Source organism: Cornus florida, unplaced genomic scaffold (assembly GCF_030987335.1).
Source record: "Cornus florida cultivar Cherokee Brave unplaced genomic scaffold, ASM3098733v1 CherokeeBrave_3.0.0_Hap2_Chr01, whole genome shotgun sequence".
Lineage (NCBI taxonomy): Eukaryota > Viridiplantae > Streptophyta > Magnoliopsida > Cornales > Cornaceae > Cornus > Cornus florida.
The window spans coordinates 15,251,494-15,275,144 of record NW_026775571.1 but is presented as its reverse complement, the minus strand read 5'-3'; the positions used below and the strand labels follow the sequence as shown (position 1 = coordinate 15,275,144).

General features: G+C 36.3%; 1 protein-coding gene across 1 annotated transcript; it reads right to left on the bottom strand.

Annotated features, from left to right (window-relative positions):
- Window positions 1-587: 587 nt before the first annotated feature.
- LOC132293108 (multicystatin-like) lies at window positions 588-14,932 on the bottom strand. The gene is made up of 4 exons (XM_059790449.1): window positions 14,611-14,932; window positions 14,429-14,539; window positions 13,948-14,158; window positions 588-841 (listed from the first exon to the last, which is right to left on the bottom strand). Exons 1-4 carry the CDS (start codon window positions 14,845-14,847, stop codon window positions 813-815), a joined length of 588 nt encoding a protein of 195 aa, XP_059646432.1. The 5' UTR covers window positions 14,848-14,932; the 3' UTR covers window positions 588-812.
- Window positions 14,933-23,651: the final 8,719 nt, after the last annotated feature.

The window sequence follows — 23,651 nt, the reverse complement described above, 5'->3', positions numbered from 1 at the left end:
GTAATAGTGATGGTGGTCGAAGGTGGCAGTCGTGGAAGTTAGTGGTGGTTGTGGTGAAAGCGGCGATGATGGAAGGTAGTGGAGGCAGCAACAATGGTGGCGATGGCAATGACGGTGGTGGAAGGCAATGGAGGCGTCAACAGTGAAAGGTAGTGGCTGTTGCGGTAAAAGACCGTAGTGGTAGTGGGAGTCGTGGAAGGCAATTGATTAGAGCCTTCCCAGCTCAGTTATTAAGCGGAAGCCTCCATAGTCAAAGCTTCTTGTGCATCTATGCTCTCTGATCTTGTTGCTGCTTTTGCTTGCAAATGTTGAGGCAGCAATGTATGGTTGGGTGGATGAAGAATGTGTTTGGGTGCATATTTTGGACCTTGTTTTGTAGGCCTGCTCCATTATAGTTGTTCTTTCTTTTTTTTTTTTTAACAACAATACCTAGAACTCCTAATCACCTCGGCAAAAAAAACACAAAACAAAAATCTCCTAATGAGCTACCTATTCTTTAGATACCAATTCATAAGCTCAAGTGTGAGAAGATGAGAACTAAACCCAAACAGATCCTAACTACACTGAACCATAAAATGGTTGATCACTTGTAGAAAAATATGCATAGCTTAAGAAAATAAATATGCAAAACCACAATTTACATATAATCATTGTACTAGAGAAGAGTTACATAGCCCTATTTAAGTTGAATAGTAAAGAAACATATAGATTAGATACTTCTAATATAATAGAGTGAAAATATCTTAATTCAGAAAAAGATGCGCATTCCATTAATAGAACATATTATCACTTCAACCCCCATGTAGAAACAGCTACTTTTCACCTAGTTCTTCCAGATCACCTGTAGAAACACAAAAAAAAAAAAAAAAAAAAAAAAAAAAAAAAAGAAAAGAAAAAATAAAGGTAAAATAATATAGAATATAAATCATCACCATCCTTTAACAAAAGAAAAGGGAAAGGAAAATAATTAAATAAAAACCCATGCCACTAGTCTACAGCTTCCAAAGTAAAATGTTCATATGAAATAAAAGCCTATTCAAGTGTGCGTGTGCACAGATTCTTTTTACCCCTAAAATCCCATCCTTAAGCCTCTAAATCACATTATGTATTCTTGACTTGCAACGTTGATGCACTTTATACGTTCCCCAAAGGCCCGAAAAGAAGAATCAACTAAATGCAGTTAGTCTATCTAGGATGAATTTTATCAAACCATTTCAGCCCCAATTCAGTACAATAAAAGATGCAAGAACCACCACAAAAGAAGCACATAAAGAAAAATTACAAGATACCATTCAAAATATAGCAGCACAATTGTTAGAATGCTTATGTATATATATATTTAGGTTGGGTCATTATGGAATTACCCATAGTTGTTAGGATCATTGTGTAATTAGGTAACCTTGTATAATTAGGTTATTTTGTTTTCCTTTATATATGCCCACCCCCCCCCCCCCCCCCCACACACACACACACAAATGAATCTGAACATGGTATCATAGCTATATGGATTCATGGGTGTGGGAAACGACAATTGTGTTGCCCTTGTATAAGATTGGAATCGCGATCGGAATCGCGAGTGTGTTGTTGGTGTCTTTGCCGGAAGTTCTTGTCGTCGGCAGCTTGAGAACATCATTTGTCGTTGTCTTCGTCGTCAGATCTGAAGCCTCCTTCGTCGCCATCAAATCTGAAGCCCCTTTGGCCGCTTGTGTTGTTGCCGTTGTGGTCGTCAGCAAGCTCGCCAACATCTACCGTCGTTATTTACAGAGGTGAGGCTTCATCGATTCGTCTTTTCTCTTGGTCGGAAGTTGCAGAGGTTCATTTGGTGTGGTGTCGCTGATTATTGCCATCTCCGCTACGTGCTTGCTGGAGTCTGTCAGTGCAGTCGTGAAGAAGAACAATCGTGTTTGGCTACGCGGTTATGCTATTCCAACCCTGGTTTATTAAAACCGGGATAACAGAGAACTAGTTTTGATCCAGCCCCGGTTGCCCAGATCCAACCCGGTTACCGAGATCCGATCCGCTTGCCCAAATCCGACCCGGGTGCTCAGATTCGACCCGGTTGCTGATTCTGCATTTTTTCCCAAGTTCGTTTTTTTTACCTTCTCCATGGCTTCTAGTTCAAACCTGTTATCTCTACCTCCTTCAATCCTCCCACGACTTCAGTCAATCTTAATGGCAAAAATTACATTTTATGGGCTAAGTTAATAGCCATTTTCCTGAAAGCCAAAGGCTTTGGCATTCATTTGGTTATGGATAAACCCAAAAGCAGTGATGCTGATTTCGGTTCATGGGAACAAAGGGATGCTCAGATCATCTTCTTAATGCTGAATTGTATTGAACCTCATATTAGCTCCAACTTGTTATATCTGGACACTGCCAATGAGATATGGACCCGACTCCAACAATTATATTCCGGTACTAGTAATATAACCAGAATTTATGAGGTGTGTGTACAATTTTTTGACCTCCAGCAAGGGACTCAAAGTTTAGAAAAATACCTCTTACGGGCAATGGGACTTTGTGAAGAAATGAATTTGTTTCAACCCATCACCTTTGATGTGAAAAGCATGCAACAGCAACGTGAGGATTTTAATGTTGTTCGGGTTCTTACAGGATTGTCACAAGAGTATGAACTTGCTCGTGCACAGATTTTGGGTAGCCCTGCACTTCCCTCTCTACCTGATATGTTATCCAGAATCCAGCGTGCCACTTTATCTAGTGGCGCTTCAGGGGGTGCTTCAAGTAGGGTCACTGCTCCTCCTAGCAGTGAACGTTCTGCCTTAGTTGTGAACCAAGGTGGCCTTCAGTCTTCTCGTGGCGGTGGTGGTCGTTTTACTCGTGGCCGTGGTCGAGGCAGAGGCAGAGACTCAAAACTTTGAACTCACTGCAGTCTTACTAATCACACTGTCAATTACTGTTGGGATCTTCATGGGAAACCGCCACTTTCTTCTTATGCACATCAAGTGACTTCTAATGATGGGGATTCTTCTCTCTCTGCCACACCCACTACTCCACGTGGCTGTTGAGACTGCTATGGTCAAAATTCCCCACGACGAGTATGCTCAATTTTTGTCTCAACAACAGCCTTCCACCTCATCTTCCATGGGGTCCTTGCCCAATCAGGTAGTGCCCCTGCATGTCTTTTGTCCTCTAGTCAGAGTCCCTGGATTCTCGACTCTGCGCATCCGATCATATGACTAGTAGTTCTCATCTCTTATCTGATTTTCAGTTTGTTCCTTCCTCTCAAAGTGTTACTCTTGCTAATGGATTATCAACTAAAGTTTTGGGTTTGGGAACTATTCATCTTACCTCTTCTATGTCCCTTTCCTCTGTGTTATAAGTTCCTCAATTCCCTTTTAATTTGTTGTCTATTAGTAAAATTACTAAATCTCTTAACTGTTCTATTACATTTTATCCCACATGTTGTCTTTTTCAGGATCTCAAGACAAAGAAGAGGATTGGTACGGGACATGAAGTAAGTGGCTTGTATTACTTTGATCTTGCACCATCTCCCACGACTCTTCAATCATCTTTGTCTTCTTTCTAGTGGCACTGTCGTCTCAGCTATCCATCACTATCAATTCTGCAGTGTCAGGTCCCAGTCTTAGTTGTATTAAGTCCATGTCTTGTGAAACATGTCAGCTTAGTAAGCATTGTCGTGTATCTTTCAAACCGAGAGCTAATAATCGTGTTGCTAGTCCTTTTCAATTAGTTCATTCAGATGAATGGGGACCAATAAAACAAAATTCTATTAATGGATTTCATTATTTTGTGACTTTTGTGGATGATCATTCTCGGATGACTTGGTTGTCTTTAATGAAAAATCGTTCTGAGTTGTTTTCTATTTTCCAAATATTTCACAAAGAAATAAAAACTCAATTTGGGTGTTCCATTAAAGTTTTACGTTCTGACAATGCCAAAAAATATTTCTCGGACCCTTTTGAGACTTATTTTCATGCTAAAGGCATCATTCATCAATCATCTTGTACTTATATTCCGTAACAAAACGGAGTAGCTGAACGGAAAAATCGTCATCTCCTGGAAGTCTGTCGTGCCCTTTTATTTCATATGCATGTTCCCAAACGATTTTGGAGTGATGCTGTTCTTATGGCATATCATCTTATTAATCGGATGCCTCGTCAGTGTTAAAACGGTAAATCTCCTCATTCTGTTTTATTTCCTGACTCTGTATCATTTAATTTGACTCCGCGGGTCTTTGGATGCGTGTGTTATGTCCATAACCTTGGACCCGATCTTGATAAACTCGACCCTCGTGTCACTAAGTGTGTTTTTCTTGGGTATTCTCGCACTCAGAAGGGTATCGTTGTTACAATCCTCATTTTCAACGTTATTTCACTATTGCTGATGTCACATTTTCTGAGTCTCTCCTATATTTTTCTGATTCTACTACTCCTCTCGATATAACTTCTGAGCCACCTATGCCAACGGTTCCATCTCAGTTTCCTGCTTCCGCACCTCCTCGCTCTACTGTCCCATTGCAGGTTTATACTCGACGACCTCGACCGCTTACTTCGTTCCCTCCATTTCCTTTCAGAGTCTTCGGATCCGACGCCTTTAACTGATGATTTGCCTATTGCTGGTATTCGGTCGTGTGTTACTGCACATCCCATTTCTAACTTTGTCTCCTACCGTCATATTTCATCCTCTTTATCTTGTTTTTTATCCAGAGTGTCTGCTACTTTTGTTCCCAAGACTTTGCAGGATGCTCTCTTTGATTCGGGTTAGCGACAGGCCATGGTAGATGAAATGGATGCCCTTCACCGTAATTGAACATGGGATCTTGTTCCCTTACCTCCGGGCTCCCAAACAGTTGGTTGTAAGTGGGTCTATACAGTTAAATACCTTCACGATGGGCCTATTGAGCAGTTGAAGGCTTGTCTAGTGGCAAAGGGGTACACTCAGACTTATGGTGTTGATTATGATGAGACTTTTTCCCCTGTTGCTAAGATTTCTTCTATTTGGGTACTTATTTCCATTGCTGCCAACTGTAACTGGCCATTGTTTCAATTGGATGTCAAAAATGCCTTCTTACATGGTGAATTGGTTGAAGAAGTTTATATGGAACAACCACATGGGTTTATTGCTCAGGGTGAGTATCGTCACACTGTTTGTCGCCTTAAAAATGCCCTATATGGATTGAAACAATCTCCACGGGCTTGGTTTGGAAAATTCTCTGAGGCGGCATTAGAATTTGGCCTTAACAGATGCCAAATGGATAATTCGGTATTTCACCTGTGCACAAAAGCTGGCTTCATTTTTCTTGTGGTGTATATAAATGATATTGTGATCACAGGTGATGATTCTGAAGGCATTGCTAAGTTGAAGTTGTTTCTGCAAAATCGATTCCACACTAAAGACTTGGGTAAACTTAGGTACTTCTTAGGTATTGAAGTTGCTAGATCCAAGAAGGGTATAAGTTTATCTCAATACAAATATGTGTTGGACTTGCTAGAAGACACGGGAATGTTAGGTGGTTGTCCAGTTGATGCTCCTATGGATTCAAATACAAAACTTGTGTCTGATAAGGGTGATCTATTTAATGACCTGGACAAATTTTGTCGCCTTATTGGGAAATTAATTTATCTCACTATCACTCGACCTGATATTTCATATGCAGTTAGTATTGTAAGTCAGTTCATTGGAGCTCCTAGAATGCCACATTGGATTGCTGTTCTTCGAATAATCCGATATCTCAAGCAAGCTCCAGGTTTTGGGTTACTATACAAATCAAATGGTCATCTCAGGGTGGAAGGTTTTACAGATGCTGACTGGGCTGGTTCTCCTTCAGATAGGAGATCTACTACTACTGCACATTTGTAGGAGGAAATCTTGTTACATGGAAAAGTAAAAAGCAAACGGTGGTAACTCAATCTAGTGCTGAAGCTGAGTACAAGGCAATGGCCCATATCACAAGTGAGTTGACATGGATACAACATTTTCTAAAAGAACTTAGGTTAACCGTTGAAGCTCCTACTCCATTGTTCTATGATAATCAAGCAGTTGTTCACATTGCATTGAATCCAGTGTTTCATGAGAAGACCAAACATATTGAGGTTGATTGTCACTTCATTCGGGAAAGAATATTAAGTGGGAGCATTTCTACTCCATTTGTGAAGTCTGAAGATCAACTAGCTGATATGTTTACCAAAGCATTGGGTCATAATCGGTTAAGGACTATCTGTTCCAAGTTGGGATTATTTGATATATATTCTCCAGCTAGAGGGGGAGTGTTAGAATGCTTATGTATATATATATATTTAGGTTAGGTCATTATGTAATTACCCATAGTTGTTAGGATCATTGTGTAATTAGGTAACCTTGTATAATTAGGTTATTTTGTTTTCCTTTATATAAGCCACTGTAGGCTTAAGGGTTAAGGGGTGATACATACAATACACAGAATACAGATTTCTCTCTCTCTCTCTCTCTCTCTCTCTCATGAATCTGAACAAAAATAATAACAGGTCAAAAAATGTACTTTAAGGCTTTCGAATAACTTTTTTCTAGAGGAGCAACAAAATCAACAAGAAACAAATTGACATGTGCTACTGAGCCAAATGACAAGAGGAGAACAAAGACTTTACTGAATTTTTTGGTTTCTTTTTCTTTTCAAAATTGAATATATAGAGGTGTGTACATGGAAGAAACTAAAAAAATCTATCAGCCTATCAAACAACAAGATAAGTGTGACTTGATTCCAAAGAGATGCGATAATCTCTAATTTGGTGTGTGCATCTACGTCAAATTACCTTTTCACCTTTGTACACGAAGATCACTTGACTATCGTAGCTTCAATTTTTTCTTTCACCTTGAGTAGGAAAAATCAACTAATTCTAATTAAGTTTTAAAAAAAATATAATCAAAACTAGAAATTAAACAAGTTCCAAACTCCATTTCTTTTTACACAATTGGCAACCTATGTCTTATAGACAAATCTCCCTTTTTGGCGATTACACGACAACCATACAAAAACTAAACATTACATTAGAAGCTAAAACAAAAAGACTTCAGAAGACTTTAGAAGCTTCAACAACTAATTACATAATTCGAAAACAAACATGAAACCATACCACATGCATTATATTAAATGTGTTAAGAGAATATCAAAGCAATAAAACAGTAAATAAAGCAAAAAAAAAAACTATCCCTTTTGTTCCCCATTGATTTATGTCTACTTTAAGATAGATCAAGTATTAACACATCAAGCAATCAAGGTAAGCAAATAATCAAACACGTGGAAAACAAGTTAAATATGCATTTCAAAAAATAATTCTCCCCCTTGTCACAAAATTGACATAATGAGTTAAAGATAATATGAGCATTGACAATAAGGATCCATCACTCAAAGTCAATTAGAGATAAAATTATATATTCCAACTAAGTCCTATTGACTTGTACAAAATGTTCGAAGAATTAAGTACTAAAAAAATATGGAAAGAAACTGCCAAGCAAATCCAAATAAAAAGAAAACCACATAAACAAAAAGAAAGAGAAAATCGTGTCAATCATTGCTGTGTACACCACCATAGAAACAACTTTTCAAGACAATTTGAAAATAGTAGAATCCCAAACTACCCAAATTCTTAGGCAACTCTAAATTCCGCCACAACACATTTGATAAGTGCTGAAAAGTGCGCATTTAAAGCTCTTGATCTTGAATACTCTAGGACCTTATTCTATCTTATTTCCCCGTTTTAGTATAATTTCATGTTTTTCTCCTTTTCAGGCACTTATCCCCAAAATAAGTCAAATCAGCTGAATTAGAGTCTTGAAAGAAGCAATCCAAAGTCTAGTGGAAAGAAGGAGCAAAGTGGTGAAAATTTCCTCTTCGATCGATCAAACCAAGCTATGATCGATCACATCGTGATCGTTCCAACCTGCCATGATGGATCAAACCCTTGTCCTTATCCTCAGGAAAATTCTGATTCGATCGATCCAACCTTTTCTTCGATCGATCGAACCTTTTGATCTAATCCTCATAACCACTTTTGTCCTTTTTCAATAAATATCTCAGCCTTTGTCCTTATCCAAATAATTGCGCCGCCATACTTCGATCGATCGAAGCAACAGTGTGATCGATCGAACTACCTCAAAATGCGTGCAAAACAGATTTCTAGCCCAATTGAAGGTGTGCTCGTGGTGCAATCATTTGGAGATCCTAGTGCATGAGGTCTGACCATTGGGTGTGACATTTGAGCTACTTATATAAGGAATTTGGCTATTTTTAGTAAAGAGGTTGGTTAATGATAGAGGAATTGGCTAAAGATTAGAGAGAGAACACACACATTTTTGGGAGGATTCTTCCACTTTTCTAGAGTTTCTACCAAGAACACCAAGGGAGGAGGATCCCTTGGGACGATCCCTACTCCCTCTTACTACGTTAGTAGTTAGTAGTGGTAGTGGCTTTTATAAATTCAAACTTGGCCACAAATCATAAGCAATTATGGCGTGCACACGACAAGCATCGACCAAGTTTTGGCGCCGTTGCTAGGGATTAGCAATGTCGTATTTGGAATTAATTAGAAATTAGTACTCCTTTTATCCTAGTTTTTATTTTATTTTATTTTGTTTACTTATTGTGTTTAATCTTGATTGGCTAGGTACTTGGAGCCAAAAGAAGCAAAGCAAAGGAACTTCAAGGCAAGGAAGCAAGCTAGGCTAAGCTAAACAAAAAGCATAAAAAGCAAAAATAAAAAAAAAAAAATTACAAAGCAAAGCAAAGTAAAGCAAAAAGCTTAAAAATCTTTTGAAGTTGCTTAAGGACTCTTTATGAACTATTCTAATTCCTCTTGCTTAGTTAAATCGTCAGCCCAGGCTAAGGCATTTTATTTTCATTGTTTATCGTCGGCCCGCGTGGAGGCAATTTATTTCTTGCATTTGTTGAAAGCATGGGAGCATGGGAGCAATGTATATGGAGGCTTGTTGATTGATTTGTTGTGGAGGAGAATGTTTGCTATTTGTTATTTGTTGAGTTGGTGTTTGTGTTGATTTGCATTGTGCATGTATGATCGTAGATCTCTAAATCGCCCTCTTGTCCAATTGAATTTTAATCTTGAATCAATTGTGCATAATCCAAGGGGAAGGGGTAATTCAAGTGAATTCATTTCATCAAAGGATGACCATATTGAGGACTGTGTTGAAGACCTTGGACATATAGACCAACAAGGCATTCTTCACCCTAATGTGCAACAACAGGGTGATAATATGCAAGTTCCATTAGGCATGCCTAAACCTTTTGTTCCATAACCACAAGGCCAAGTTCCAAATGAAATGCCAAGGCTATTCTTTGTGCCACCTCCACCTCCTAATGTTCAAGCCAATCAACGACCATGCACGCACAATAACGGTTATTAATTCTAGTGGGCAGCCAACTATTTCTTTTCTTTTTCTTTTTTTAATAAGTAAAATGTATTAGAAGGTGTTCAAACCAAGAACGCATCCCAAGAGCTATACAGAGGGCGAAGCCAGAGACTAGGTCCTAAGGACCCACAAAACCTAAAAAATCAATAAGCTCATCAATGGATGTACAACTTCTCCCCAAAACCCAACTAAAAAGAGAGCTAATAATATAAAACTTCAAGGCACCTAAGGAAGATTCCTCCCCTTTAAAAGATCTTCTATTTCGCTCCTTCCATAAGCACCAGACACAAAGGGGAACCACCCTCCAACACTCACAGGCGTGGGCTCCCACACTACAGCCTCGCCAAGCGTTAATCAAACCCCCCGATGACCGAGGCGTAACCCAATGGACGTCGAAAATGCCAAAGATAAGGCTCCACTAGTCGTGAGCTACTGGGCAATGCAAAAGGTGATTCACAGACTCGCCACTCCTCTTACACAAACACCACCAATTTGATTCGTATTTGGAGAGGATGTCGTGTGAGTAGTACTGTTCGCGATTATTGGAGAGTTGTACCATATTGTGTCTAATGATGCATTTGGAAAGAGAGGAATAATAGAATGTTTAAAGGAAATGAATCGTCCACAGCGATTCTAAAACTTCATATCATACGCTCTCTTTTCAATTATGTGAAGAGGAAGTCATGTTCCTCTCCCGAAGAATTCTTAAACCCCAGTTCCACTTTTTTATAAGGGATGCTTTCCCCTCTTGAACGCCTTTTTATTTCAATTATTACTTATTAAAAAAAAAAAAAAACACCAAGGAATCCAAAGGAACTTCCACAAATTTTTTTAAGTCATCCTTACTCACTTTCAGCATAGTAGTTCATTTAACTTGTTGAGCAGACTTATTTCCTTCATTTTTCTTCTTCCTATTGTTCTTCATACCATTCTTTATTTTATTTTTCATTCCTTTGATAACTATTGGTTTATTTGTGATGGAGGTTGGGATTGAGTAAAGCCCTTCAGCTTGATAAGTATTCAAAGTAGTTTATTTGATAACTATTAGTTTTAAAGTAGTTGTTAAGCAGATTTGAGGTTGGGATTGGTTTATTTGAAAACTATTGGTTTCGAAGTAGTTATTACCGGGCTATTATTTTTTCATTACTTAGAGTACAACTAATTTTAATTTTATACAATGGAGTTAAAAATAGTTAATGGACTAATTGATGGGTCATGGGGTCGACTAGTAATTTAAGAAATCCATTGGAAGCCAAATATTAAATAAACCCATCTATATCCCAATCCTAGCCTATCTAGGATTGCAAGCAAGATGGTTGGATAAAAGTCGACCAACATCTAGCCGAGGGAGGGCAGTCTATCAAAGCAACAGGTTGGGAAACCAAGAGAACATTTTGCATCCTCTTATCTTATCCCAGCCCAAGGAGGAAGGGAGAGATTTGTAGAGGAGGGGGGGCATCCAACTAAGGGTGCACACGGTTCGGTTCCTTACGGTTCCGACTGGAACCGAAAGCGGAACCGTTCACAACGGTTCCTTAAAATTAGAACTGGAACCAAACCGAACCGAACCGTGAATACCGGTTTGGTTCCACGAGAACCGACTGTTTGCTTCACAAGCTTGGTGGGTGTAGATTGGAGATGGTGTGTCGGTGTAGAATGTAGATTGGAGAAGCCGTGTGACCGTGTCACACTTTTTTGTCACTGACTGACGAGAACATGAGAGGATGAGATGGTGTGTCGGTCACTGGGTGTAGATTGGATCATCGGAGAAGCCGAGTGACTTGAGTGAGGAATGAAGATGAGGAAGCTTTAAGCCTTTGAGATGGGGGAGGGCGATGACGAAGCCTTTGAGATGGGGGAGGGCGATGATGAAGCCTTGAGATGAGGGGGACGATGAGGAAGCTTTAAGCCTTTGAGATAGGGGTTGGCGATGAGAATGAGTGAAATTGTGATTCTGATGAGATTAGAAATGAGGTTTAGGTTTGTTTTTTGGTCTAGTGTGGACCACGTGACTGCCTCTGCTTCACCTGTATTAGTCACTTTAGTCTTCACTGAAGCAAACAGAAGTAATATAACAAAAGTAATTGATAATATATGTAATTGATAATATAACAAAAGCAATTGATAATATATATATATATATATATATATATATATATATATATACGGTTCCGGTTCTTAGCGATTCCCACCGGCTGGAACCGGAACTGTATGTCCACGGTTCCTAAATTTGGAACCGGGACCGGAACCAGAACCATGAGAACCGGAAAAAACAGTTCCGGTTCTTTTGTGCACTCCTACATCCAACCCCAAGGGCAGCCTACCTCTCTCCTCCCTAGTAGGAAAAGCTTTGTTCTACAATAAGCTAGACCTTTTCATCCATGTATTTTAGAAAAGCTTCCATACAAGCTTTCCAAAAGTTGTAATTACATCCTTCAAAGATGATGGTTCTCGATATGGGAACACCTTCCTTAAGGCCTTCCATGACCTACTCTTTAATTTAGAAAGGGAAGGGGGGAGGGGAGGGGGCCTCCAACCCTAGGGGCGGCCCACCTCTCTTCTCCCCAGTAGGAAAAGCTTTGTTCTACAATAAGCTAGACCCTTTTATCCATATAGAAAAGCTTTCATACAAGCTCTCCAATAGTTGTAATTACATCATTCGAAGATGATGGTTCTCGATATGGGACCACCTTCCTTAAGGCCTTCCATGACCTAGTCATTAATTTAGAGCAACCCTCACTGATGCCGATTGATAGTGAGGACCATCACCTAATGCTCCGATGAAAGTTGCGCAAGGCTCATGATCTAGACCAAGAGGGGTGCGAATAGGTCTTGTAAACAGATTACCAAAATTATTGCTTTTGAATTCTTAACTAGATTACCAGAATTTTAAATTCAGTTCATATCATAAAATAAAAATCACTCAATCTATACAGCAATAAGCAAATAAAGTGGTAAAGCAATGGGCATGGAGATATTTATGTGAACTCCAAGGAAAAAACTACGGACCTAGTCTAGGAAAACCAAAATCAACTAAGAGAAAGGAAGTTTACAACCTAGGTTAACAATATCCAAAACCTAAGAACCCTAGTCAACTCCCTGACATAGATGGCGCCATACTTTTTCCTAAAGGCCTTCAAGTCATCCTTTCACTCATCAATAGACTTCGCTCTTACCCAACCTGTTTGTGATTTGTTAGGGATGCGTTCCCCTCTTGAACGCTTTTTTTAATTAATTATTTATTTATCAAAAAATATATATGCTCTCTTTATATGTATTTTAGGTTATGTTTTTGTATACTATTTTCTTCCCTAGCATGATTTATATACATAAGTGAAGTATAAATAATATGCAGTCAGTAGAGTTTAAAAAAAAATTGAAACTGCTTTTCAGCAAAACTTGATGGATCAAAATACTCGTAAATCAACAAGGCTCCAATGGGCCTCGACCGAGGACTACTACAATGTAAGCTTAGAAAGCTTTCAATTCAAGAAGCATCCAAATACTCTTTTAATGAACGTTTTGAAACAATGTAGGGAATCAAAGAAGATCAAATAATGTAAAAATCAAAAACCCTAATTATGGGGCAAAGTGCAAAAAACAGCCCTCAGTTTTTTATGTAGTAGTACATAGAACAACCCTCATGACTAATCAAGTAAGTATATATAACTACCTACTACTTTGGAAAAATGTTGCACATAACTACCCTCCCTCCAGCAACCGTGAACATGTGCAGCTCTCGTGACCAAGAGTTAACCCTTAATTACCCAAATACCATTAAATGTACCATATATATAACGTCCGGTGCAAAAAATGCCCTCGATTATTTAAGCAATGCATATAACACTGGGGATAGATGAACTGAACTAGTTGAGGCAAAAAAAAAATGGTTTTTTTTTTTTTTTTATACATTATAATTTGCTAGGTTTTTTATCATGTATTGTACTATTAGTAGTTTTACTCGTTTTATTTTGAAACATCCTGTCTTTTGTCAGTATCATGAACTTTGGCACATTTTATGCTTGTATTACACTGTTTTTTGACATGTATAATATATTGTCATCGTACAATTTTGTTCAATGGTTTGGTATTCAATATAAAAAGACCACACTAATAACACTTAATTGGTTTTATATCCATTACAAAAAATAAGTATTTCCATTACAAAAAAATAATCACATTCATTACACTTTTTTATTTTTTGTAAGTGATCGCATTCATTACACTTAACGACCAACAAAGTTAAAAGGGCCTGACAAAATGGAAAGCACCATATGGGTCAAAAAGTTTAATTTTGTGAGATAAGTAACACCCAATGTTCTATATACACTATTAATGCAATAATAAATAATAAATAAAGAAGAAAATACCTAATTCTAATAGAAGTCATAATTTATGATGTCATTTATGCAGAACACAATTCACAATCCTATTCCCATTAGCTAACATTCTGTCAACGCAAAGAGGACATACTAATACAGGGGAATATAACATATGCTAATTAATGATATCTCAAAATATTATTTAAATTAATATGAAACACTAAGGTTTCGAAGTAGTTGTTACCTGGCATAACAGCTGGATGATTTGAAGGGCGCTGAGGAGCCCTTAGCTTAAACAACAGCAATTTCCATCCATCACTAATAGTTTTCCAAACCTCAGCTTGATAAGTATTCTTCACACCAGCATCAGTTGCCTCAAATGTAATATCCCAGATCAAACCAGACACGACCCTTGTGCTTGCCCCGACCACTCTCACAAACTCAAGATTTGAATTCTGTAACGGAAGTTATGCCACTTTAATTAGTAAAAATGATAAATCACCCACACAATGTGCACAGTATCATGAACATTTTGCAGTTTACATCTCTCTCCCTCTCTCTCACACACGCGCACAAATAAAAGAGGGAGGGAAGGAGTTGGAGAGACGCATTAGACAGTTCATGTTGGAACTAAAATAACCCATTATTATTTTTTAATTTATTCAGCCCATAACATAAATAAATAAATAAATATAAATAAGCACAAGATTAAACTATATTTAAACCTGTTGCTTGTTGTGTTGCTCGACAGCAGCACGGGCGGCTTCTAAAAGAAAAGGATCATCCATATGTCCAAAGAAGGGCAAAGTTCCACCGGCGCAATCCGACTCAAACGCCTGTAATTGTAGTAGATATTAATGTATATACAAATATATATATATAAGAGAGAGAAAGAAAGGGATAATACCTTCCTGGCAACAGGATTTTCTAAATGGAACCAGTCTTTGAGTTTCTTAGGCATGGAATCAATGATTTCAGCAAGACGAGCGCTCGAAGAGGAAGAGGAATAACGACAGAAAGACCTTATCAGATTTTGGGGGTGGTTTTTGATTGAAATACCACTCAAAAAACATCTCTTCGTCAAATTCAGATGATTCTTAAAACCAAATCTACCCACTTTCTCAAGCACACAACGAAGAGCCATCAATAATGGGTGCCTTGTACGGACTGAACGCCGGCTATGGATGCTTTGAGGAGGTCTGCGGTCAATAGAAGAGTCCGCGAGTACCCCTTTATATTTTTTCCATATCGAATTTGGGGGACAACCTACCTACTCACCCACCGTGGTATTCCCAAATGACCAACATACCCTTTACTCTGCACTCCATTTCAAACTAACACAAATGTCAAATGATACTGTTATAAATTATATCTAAACTATAATACGACCCTTTTTATAAATATAATATCCCATTTGAGAAATAAATGTAATATATTTTTTTAAATATTAACAATTTAGTTTTATTATATTGAATTGATAAAAGGTAAATTATTATATTATATTATATTATATTATTGTCAGTCCATTAATATTATATTTAATAATTCATTCACTACTAATACAATAAAAATTATAATTATAATTATAATAATTTTCATAAAAAGTTAGATTCTAAAAAATGGCCACTTATTTTAGGATGAAATAGTATTAAAATTCTAAATTAATACAATCCTATATCAATTATACTACCGTTTCAAAACTATACTCTTGTATCAAATCCGTTATTCCTAACTAAACAACCATTATTCATATTATAATATTAATCAACTTCACACTCATGTTATAATATTAATAATCTATTTTGTTTCTTTCTATTCAGCTTGTGTCACGCCCAGATTTTTCCCTTACCAAACCTAGTAAAGCTTATACCCTAGGTTGGAGGCCAAATCTCGTGTGAAGAAAAAAGATCTTGAACCTATTTTGCAATGGGGGTGGCTACGGCCTTGAGATTTTGGAATGTGGTGTAACGCTCCAAATCCCACAATCCGATGCATTAACCAAGAGAACCAAACCCGACTCGAGAACCCGGGAGAACAACAAGTGGAAGCTAAGGCCAAAACAATAATAATGTGGAAGCCAAGGGTAAAATTATCATTTCCCGATAACTATTGTAAACGTGATGAACACCATTGGATAGCCAGATCAATAACAATAAATTTAGGCTCAATAATGACCTGTATCGGGTTTAAAACAAAGAAGTTATGGTCGTTTGAAGATGGCGCAAAAGAAAAAATAATATAAAAAAACAATAATTAGATGGGTGTACGATCGTCCGGGAAGGGTGAACGATCGAACGAGCGCCTGAAGTGGGTGATTGATCACCCATGCACCAAAAAGTGCAAAAACCTCACTTGTTTGAGGCCTTGGGCACCTCATTGGTACCAAACAAGGTCCGAAGTGCCACTGAAACCTTTCCCGAACATCCTGCAAACATCCAAAAGTGATCGAAGGTCCGTGAATCATGGCATAGACAAATGTGATCCAAATGAATAAGTGCAACATGCATTGAAATGTGCATTAAAGATGAAACTCACACATTGAAAATAAAATGGCCTTATGGCCTCAAATACATCATATTAAATTCACTTACACTTGCATACTCTAAAAGTAATACACGAGATTACAACCACAAAAGAAAGAAGTGCAACATAGGAATTAAATTCCTAAGATATACATGAAAGGTTATATACGTAAAAAAAAAAATACATCCACAATTGAATTAAGGTATGTCATTAACTCTGAAAGTCGTCTCAAGCAACTTTTTTTTCTAAAAAATGGTTATATAATAGGGGTGAGCACCACAACTCAGTAGGATGGTGGATTATACAAGTAAAGTGTGTCATTTGGAATCTCCAAGGACGAGCAAGAAATGTTCGGCATCAGAAGGATAAAAGGTCATGCAACCTAAGATTCTAAGCTCCATGAAATGAAGGGGATCATATACCCTAACTTTAATCTCCATAGCATGATATACTGACTCAACTCAAGTAAATTATATAGTCAAATCCTGTATTAACGATAACACACCATCAAGAATATCGATAAATAAATTGTAATCCTCAAATAGCACATTATCAAATAATGACCACCACGACACCACAATGGTAATAAAGTCCACATAACTCCATGAATTATAAACTCAGTGCAATCCCATGAACTCCAACATGGCTCAACTCACACAATGAGAATATCACAATGCAAATTGATAATGCCCATACCAAAAACCATATTCCACACATGAAAATGAATTGGTGCACTTCCGCACCCATTTGGCCAATGTACATAGGGCTTTACCCCTTGGGCACTGAGCCACCCTCTTTAAAACTTAAATAGCATATATCTGTCAAATATGTCATGTATGCCTTGCATACGCAACCCATAAACCAATTGACAACCACAATATACCCATGGCCAAGGTGGCACTCACACTATAACCCACACACGTAGTAAATTACTCCAATGCACCCCAATGCTAAAATTATATCTAAATTACTCATATAGACATTTGATCAAGTCTTTCAAATGTTTATAAACACATATACATCCAAATATCCAAATTGGTAACATTTCCTTAAAGAGCATGCATAGGCAAAATATATAGCAACCAAGTACTCAGTTACCCCCTTTTAGTTCATGCTCATGATGTTGTGTTTTGTAATGACCCTGTCATTTTCCTTCCCAACTTTTTTCGGGTTTTCTTTTTTTGTCACCTTTTCACTATTTTTTCATTTTGCGTAACCTATCGGGTCGTGCTCGGATTTGATTCTGAACTTGCATGCATTCATTTTACTTGATTCCTATGTAATCCACTTTTTTACTTTTGTGGAAAAACATGCTAGATGTTTACTTTTGCCCGTAAGAGTATAAATGCAAATATTCTTAAAAATTATTTTCTTTACTTGGAGTGTTTTTCGTAATTATCTTTTGATAAAATTTTGTATTTAAGGTTCTTTTAAATGTATCTTTTGAATAGCAGTTCATTTGAGCTTTATGAGAAAGTCACTTTTTGAATTATTCAGTGGCGGGCATTTGTGTAATTATGGAAAGTTTTTAGAAAATTTTCTCGTTTTGGGTTCAAACTTTTATGAGGGATTTATTTTAACTTTTTATGGACTCTGGCACTTCTGAAATATTTTTTGGATTTTTATTTCATTTATTTTGAATTTTCGAACCCCGTTAGTTGTCAATCTTGTCTGGGGCATATCTCCTCGTTCAGGACTCGGTTTTCGACCCCGTTTCTTCCGTTGACCTTAGAATTCCATTCCAAAACTTTTTTATTCACCGACTGTCAGCATTTGAGAGCTTTTCACTAATTTCACTTTTTAGACACGGACGGGGCCCGTTCGAACAGTTCAAGACACCTTTTTAACCTATTTAGGATTAGAGGATGAGAGAGAAAGCATCTCTAACTTTTCATTTCCTAAAATAGCAGCCACTAGCCTCTATTGAAGAACCTTAGAGCTGCCCCATCTCTCTCGTCTTTTCATCTATTTCCTCTTTGAATTTCATCTTCACGGTTTATACTTTTTTGATCTCCTCGACGACACGGTTATTTCTATCTGATCGGTTTCTGATTTGCAGCACTTCGATTTTTGGGCTGATAGTTCAAGATTGGATCTGGGCCTTTTCACTTAAGGATTTTTGCTCTTCTTGTTGTCCCCATCAAAACCCCGAAGTTTCATCGCATTTTGGGGATATTAATTTTTGTGGAATTTGAGATTTCATCTCAAAGTGAGGTAGGGGGTGTTTCATATTTATAATCTTAGTGTTTTATATATTTTTGAGATTTATATAACTTATATGCATGTTTAAAGTTTAGATCTAGAAATAGTTTTTCTTTTAATTAAATGATGATTTAATTTCATAGTTAAAGCATGCTTAGATTTAATTAAGATTATGATTTTTGGAGAGCTCGTGACTTATAGTTCGTCATATATTATTTTTGAAAATTTTGGATGACTTTTGAAATCTTGAAATTTTTAATTATTTAAGTTAATTAAAAATTAATTTAGTGTTTTAGTGGCTTAATTAGACTTTTAATTTGATATTTGAGTTCTTTATGATATGTTGTTTATTATGTGTTAATTTCATGTCATTTGGTGATATTTTGTAACATTTAGGAATTAATTAATTATTATTTTATTAACATCCATTTAATGAATTTATGATTTATTTGCACTTTTGATGTTTTCAAGGCCTATTATGTTACATGTCATGGTAGTTGAGGACTTAGGGCATGTCTTGTGTGTTCCCACAAATTGATTGTGTGTGATATTTGATTATGTGCATTTGGTATATATGTATATACTTATTGTGCACAACTAGTTGACTTTAGAAACTTTAGATGTCGTAAGAATGACCATGGCTAGGGCACGGCTTTAGTACGGGGGACAGAAGGAGCCCTCTATTTTATAGTGCGCACTTAGGGGCAAGCACCCATGGGCTAGTAACCCAAATAATGCTTGGGTCCGGTTTTATTCCGACTTGACGTCCAAGTCTCCGCTTGTTTGATTTTGCATTTCAATTCCAAGTTGCTTACTTTGTGAATTTATATTTTGTTATTTGGAATTTGATTTTTCAGTATTGTTTAATTGCTTCTTTATTGTGGTTTATGATGTGGATGTTCTAATGTAGCTTAGGATGATCCTTTAGTCTCACATTGGACATAGACGTTAGGTGGCATGAACCACATGGATTGATTTATATCAATTTATAAAGACTTGAAAAACTTTAGGTTATACGCATGTTCATTTCCTAGGAGTAAACTTGTTTACTCACACTCGTTGTTGTGACATTTTTCAAGTAAAGAACCATGCTTTAGGGATGTATAACATCCTTGAAGCTTGCTTGTGGCTTAATGAGTTGGCGTATTCCTATTCATGCACTTATTAGCAAGAAATTTGCTTTATTTTGAGTTTATTATGTCAAAACTTGTAACTTTTATTTGGGATATGTAATAAGTACCTAAATGCATCATTTGAGACTTATTTCACATGTATGTGATGAGGCCAAGGGCCAAGAACCTCATACTTTACTTTTATGCTATTTGATATTATACTTAAAAATGAGAAAAATTGAAAAATGTAAAACTTTAGCATGACAATTTCAGCTTGGATAGTGGAAATTGTGTTTTATCATTTTTCATAGTGTTCTTATATCATGTATGACATGTGGCCATAGGCCAAACAATTCTTTGAATGCATCAATGATAGTTGACTTCAAATTTTGCTTAAAAGGGCAATTTTTCATGATTTTGGGGTTTGAACATGTCATATTTTGCATATGGTGTATTTTGAGGCCATGGGCCTTTGGGATGCATTTTATTATATATATTACACTTGCTAGAATGATCACATTGCACAAAATATCATGGTTGTATGTTATGGTTGATGGTAGGCTTCAAATTTCTCATTTTAAGGCATTTTTGAGGTTTAATAGGTCGGATTTTGGATTGGGCATAATTGGGGATCATGAACCAATCCCATGCACTTCAAAACACTTATTACATTTGCATGCACAATCGTTTTAACCCACAACTTCATATTTAGTCATTTGAACACTTGGTTGCTCTCATTTTTACATTTTTAGTAAAATCTGGTTTAGGGGCATTTTGGAAATTCTCCTTCGAAAATAAATTCTGGTCTTGACATGGTCACTTAAAAAATATGATTTTAAGGGGGGGGGGGTTCCTTCACAACATTTTTCCAAAAAAATGTCGTCTCAATCTCGAAAACCCTGTGTCAAATTTGATTTTCTGGTGCACACACTTCTTCAAAAAAAAAAAAAAAAAAAGTTTGATCTCAAGGGTATTTTGGGCATTTCGGGTCAAAAATAATATTTTCTTTTAACATGGTCAGCTTGGAAGAATTATTTTAAGGGGGGTTTCGTTTTCGTGTTTTTCCAAAAAAGGTCTTTTCGGGGTCAAAATCACGTTTGAAGTCTAAATTTTCTGGGCACAAAGCAAGTGGCAGCAGCCCATTTAGCCGCCGTGACGTCGATTTTTCGTCGGGTCTTTTCTCCCTCGTCTGAACTCCGTTTGGGTGAATTTTTTTTTTTAATTTGTTAATTTTTCGCCGTCTATCCAATGTTTTGCTCGGTAGCACCCATAACTTTCTAAAAATTATAATTTTGCCCATAGGGCCAAACTTGTCCGATTTTATTTGCTTCCGCACTTTTTTTTTTTTTTTTAAGTTCCGTGGCTTTATGGGAAGCCATGTTTGTGTCTTAGGGATGACGTACATCTCTTGAGACTTTGTTTGCACTTGAAATGACCATTTTACCCTAAGGGCATATTTGGTCTATTTTCACCTCTTGCTTCCGCATTCGTTGTGTGCTTGAGAAAGTGGGTAGACTTGGTTATAAGAATCATCTGAATTTGATGAAGAGATGTTTTTTGAGTGGTATTTCAATCAAAAACCACCACCAAAATCTGATAAGGTCTTTCTGTCGTTATTCCTCTTCCTCTCCGAGCGTTCGTCTTGCTGAAATCATTGATTGCACGCCTAAGGAACTCAGACTGGTTCCAAATAGAAAATCATGTTGCCAGGAAGGTATTATCCCTTTCTTTCTCTCTTATATATATATGTGTGTGTGTGTGTGTGTGTGTGTGTGTGTACATTAATATCTACTACAATTACAGGTGTTTGAGTCGGATTGCGCTGGTGGAACTTTTTCGTTCTTTGGACGTATGGATGATCCTGATCTTTTAGAAGCCGCCCGTGCTGCTGTGGAGCAACACAACAAGTAACAGGTTTAAATATAGTCTATGTAAACTATAATTATTCGTGTTAAACCATTCATCACAAATAAACATGAATCCCATAGTCTTAGAACTTCATTATTTTCACAAATCTATAATGCATAAATAAATACTAGTTAGATATAAATACCTCGATTCACGATATCAATTCTTATTGAGATTAAGTCCAACATCTAGATCCTTTGGCCACGAACTAATCTGCAACTCTGATCAACAGGCAAAGGTGGAAACTGATTTCTCTCTCTTGGCCTTTTGCACACATAAAACTTTTACGTGTTGTTTCATTAATTGTACATAATTGATGGAGTATATGCACTTTTATAAAGACAGAGAGAGGACCAGTTTTCCTTATAGTAACATAATTCTACTTTCCATCAAAGTAAGGAATAAGAAAGGAAAACACTTCTCCAATAAGTAATTACCAAAAAGGTAATTATAAGTTAACCAAAAATAAATAATATTAATTGATATCTATTTACTTATCCACCAAGTAATATGTCACATGTCCAAATCATGTGGGCCACAATTAAATAAATAATCTTACATTCTCCCATTTGGCACATATAATAATTTCTGTAGTGGTTTAGTAAAATAGTCATTAATGTGCACCATAAATCAGATTAACTCATTAAATTGGTCATCATAAATACCATGGTAAATAAATTACCAATGCGAGTCATGGCGGTTATATATCCTTAAATGACACAGTCCCTTCCATATACCACAACACTAGTAATCTATTCAACATAGTCTATAAATGAGAAGTATCAATAATGATCTAATAATAATGTCTTTTCCAAGACTATTCCTATTACCACTTATTAAAGCAATACGTACATGTACATTAATTAATAGGAAATATCAGAAACACATTTAATCAGCGCAAAATGTCAAATATATATAAGCACTATTTAAGTAATCCACAATTAAAAAATAATCATCATTGACTACATTTAAGACCCATTCTTTCAACATATTCCATAAATGTCTTGGATGGTAGTCCATTCATTAATGGATTGCAATCATAAGTTGTGTGCTTATAATTTCAATAGACATTCGTTGTTTCTAAATATCTTCTTTAATGATAAAGTATTTCAACTTTAGAATACCTATCATTTTTCATACAAGAAGATCAACAATTGCAGCATAAATTTTCAGCAATGTGAAAACGGTACCCATAACTCCAAGTCCTGAAATAAATTCTGCAACCATAAATTATATCCTCAAAGCATGTTACAAATTAAAATTTCATAATAGACAAAGTAATCATAAATTATTTTGCACTTTTTCATAATATTGTTCCTCCAACCAAATCTTCTAGAACTCTTTTAATATATGCTTTATGAGACAATTCTAAAAATAAATCAATGTGATCTATAATGAAATATTTCTATTCCTATCACATAGGATGCCTCATCCATATATTTCATTTCAAAGTTCTTAGAGATAATTTTTAGTTTCATATAATAAACTAAGATCACTACTAACAAATAAAATATCATCAATATATAGAATCAGAAATATAAACTTACTCTCACTAACCTTTTAGTATATACACTGATCAACAGTGTTTTTCTTAAAACCAAAAGAAATAATGGTATCATTAAACTTAATATACTATTGTTAGGAAGCTTGTTTAAATCCATATATTAACATCTTAAGTTTACTGACCATGAATTCTTTACCCTCTAATATGAAGTCTTCAAGTTGTTCCATATGGACTTCCTCTTATAAACTCCTATTCATAAAAATTGTATTCACATCCATTTGATGTAACTTTAAATCATAATAAGCTACTAATGCCATGATATTTTAAAAGATTCCTTCTTAAATACTAGAGAGAAGATTTCTTTATTATCTCTTCATTCATGACACTAATCCATTTAGTAAAATCATTACTGTTAATGGCTTGTGAATATGTAACCGGATCCGTATATATCTCACTATATATCAAAATCAGATTCTTGCAGATATATCACATAGTCATCCAGAATAGCAGATCTCATTTCTCTTTGAGATCGTCTTAATGTTATTCCTTATGATTCTTCTACAATCTATTCATTGGTGACAATCTCATTATAGAGTTGTTGATCATTTAATTGTTCTTCATTGTTATACGGTTCAACAACTGAAGGAACAATTATTTCCTTATAAGTTATGGGTAAAGATATTTGTACCCTAACTTCTG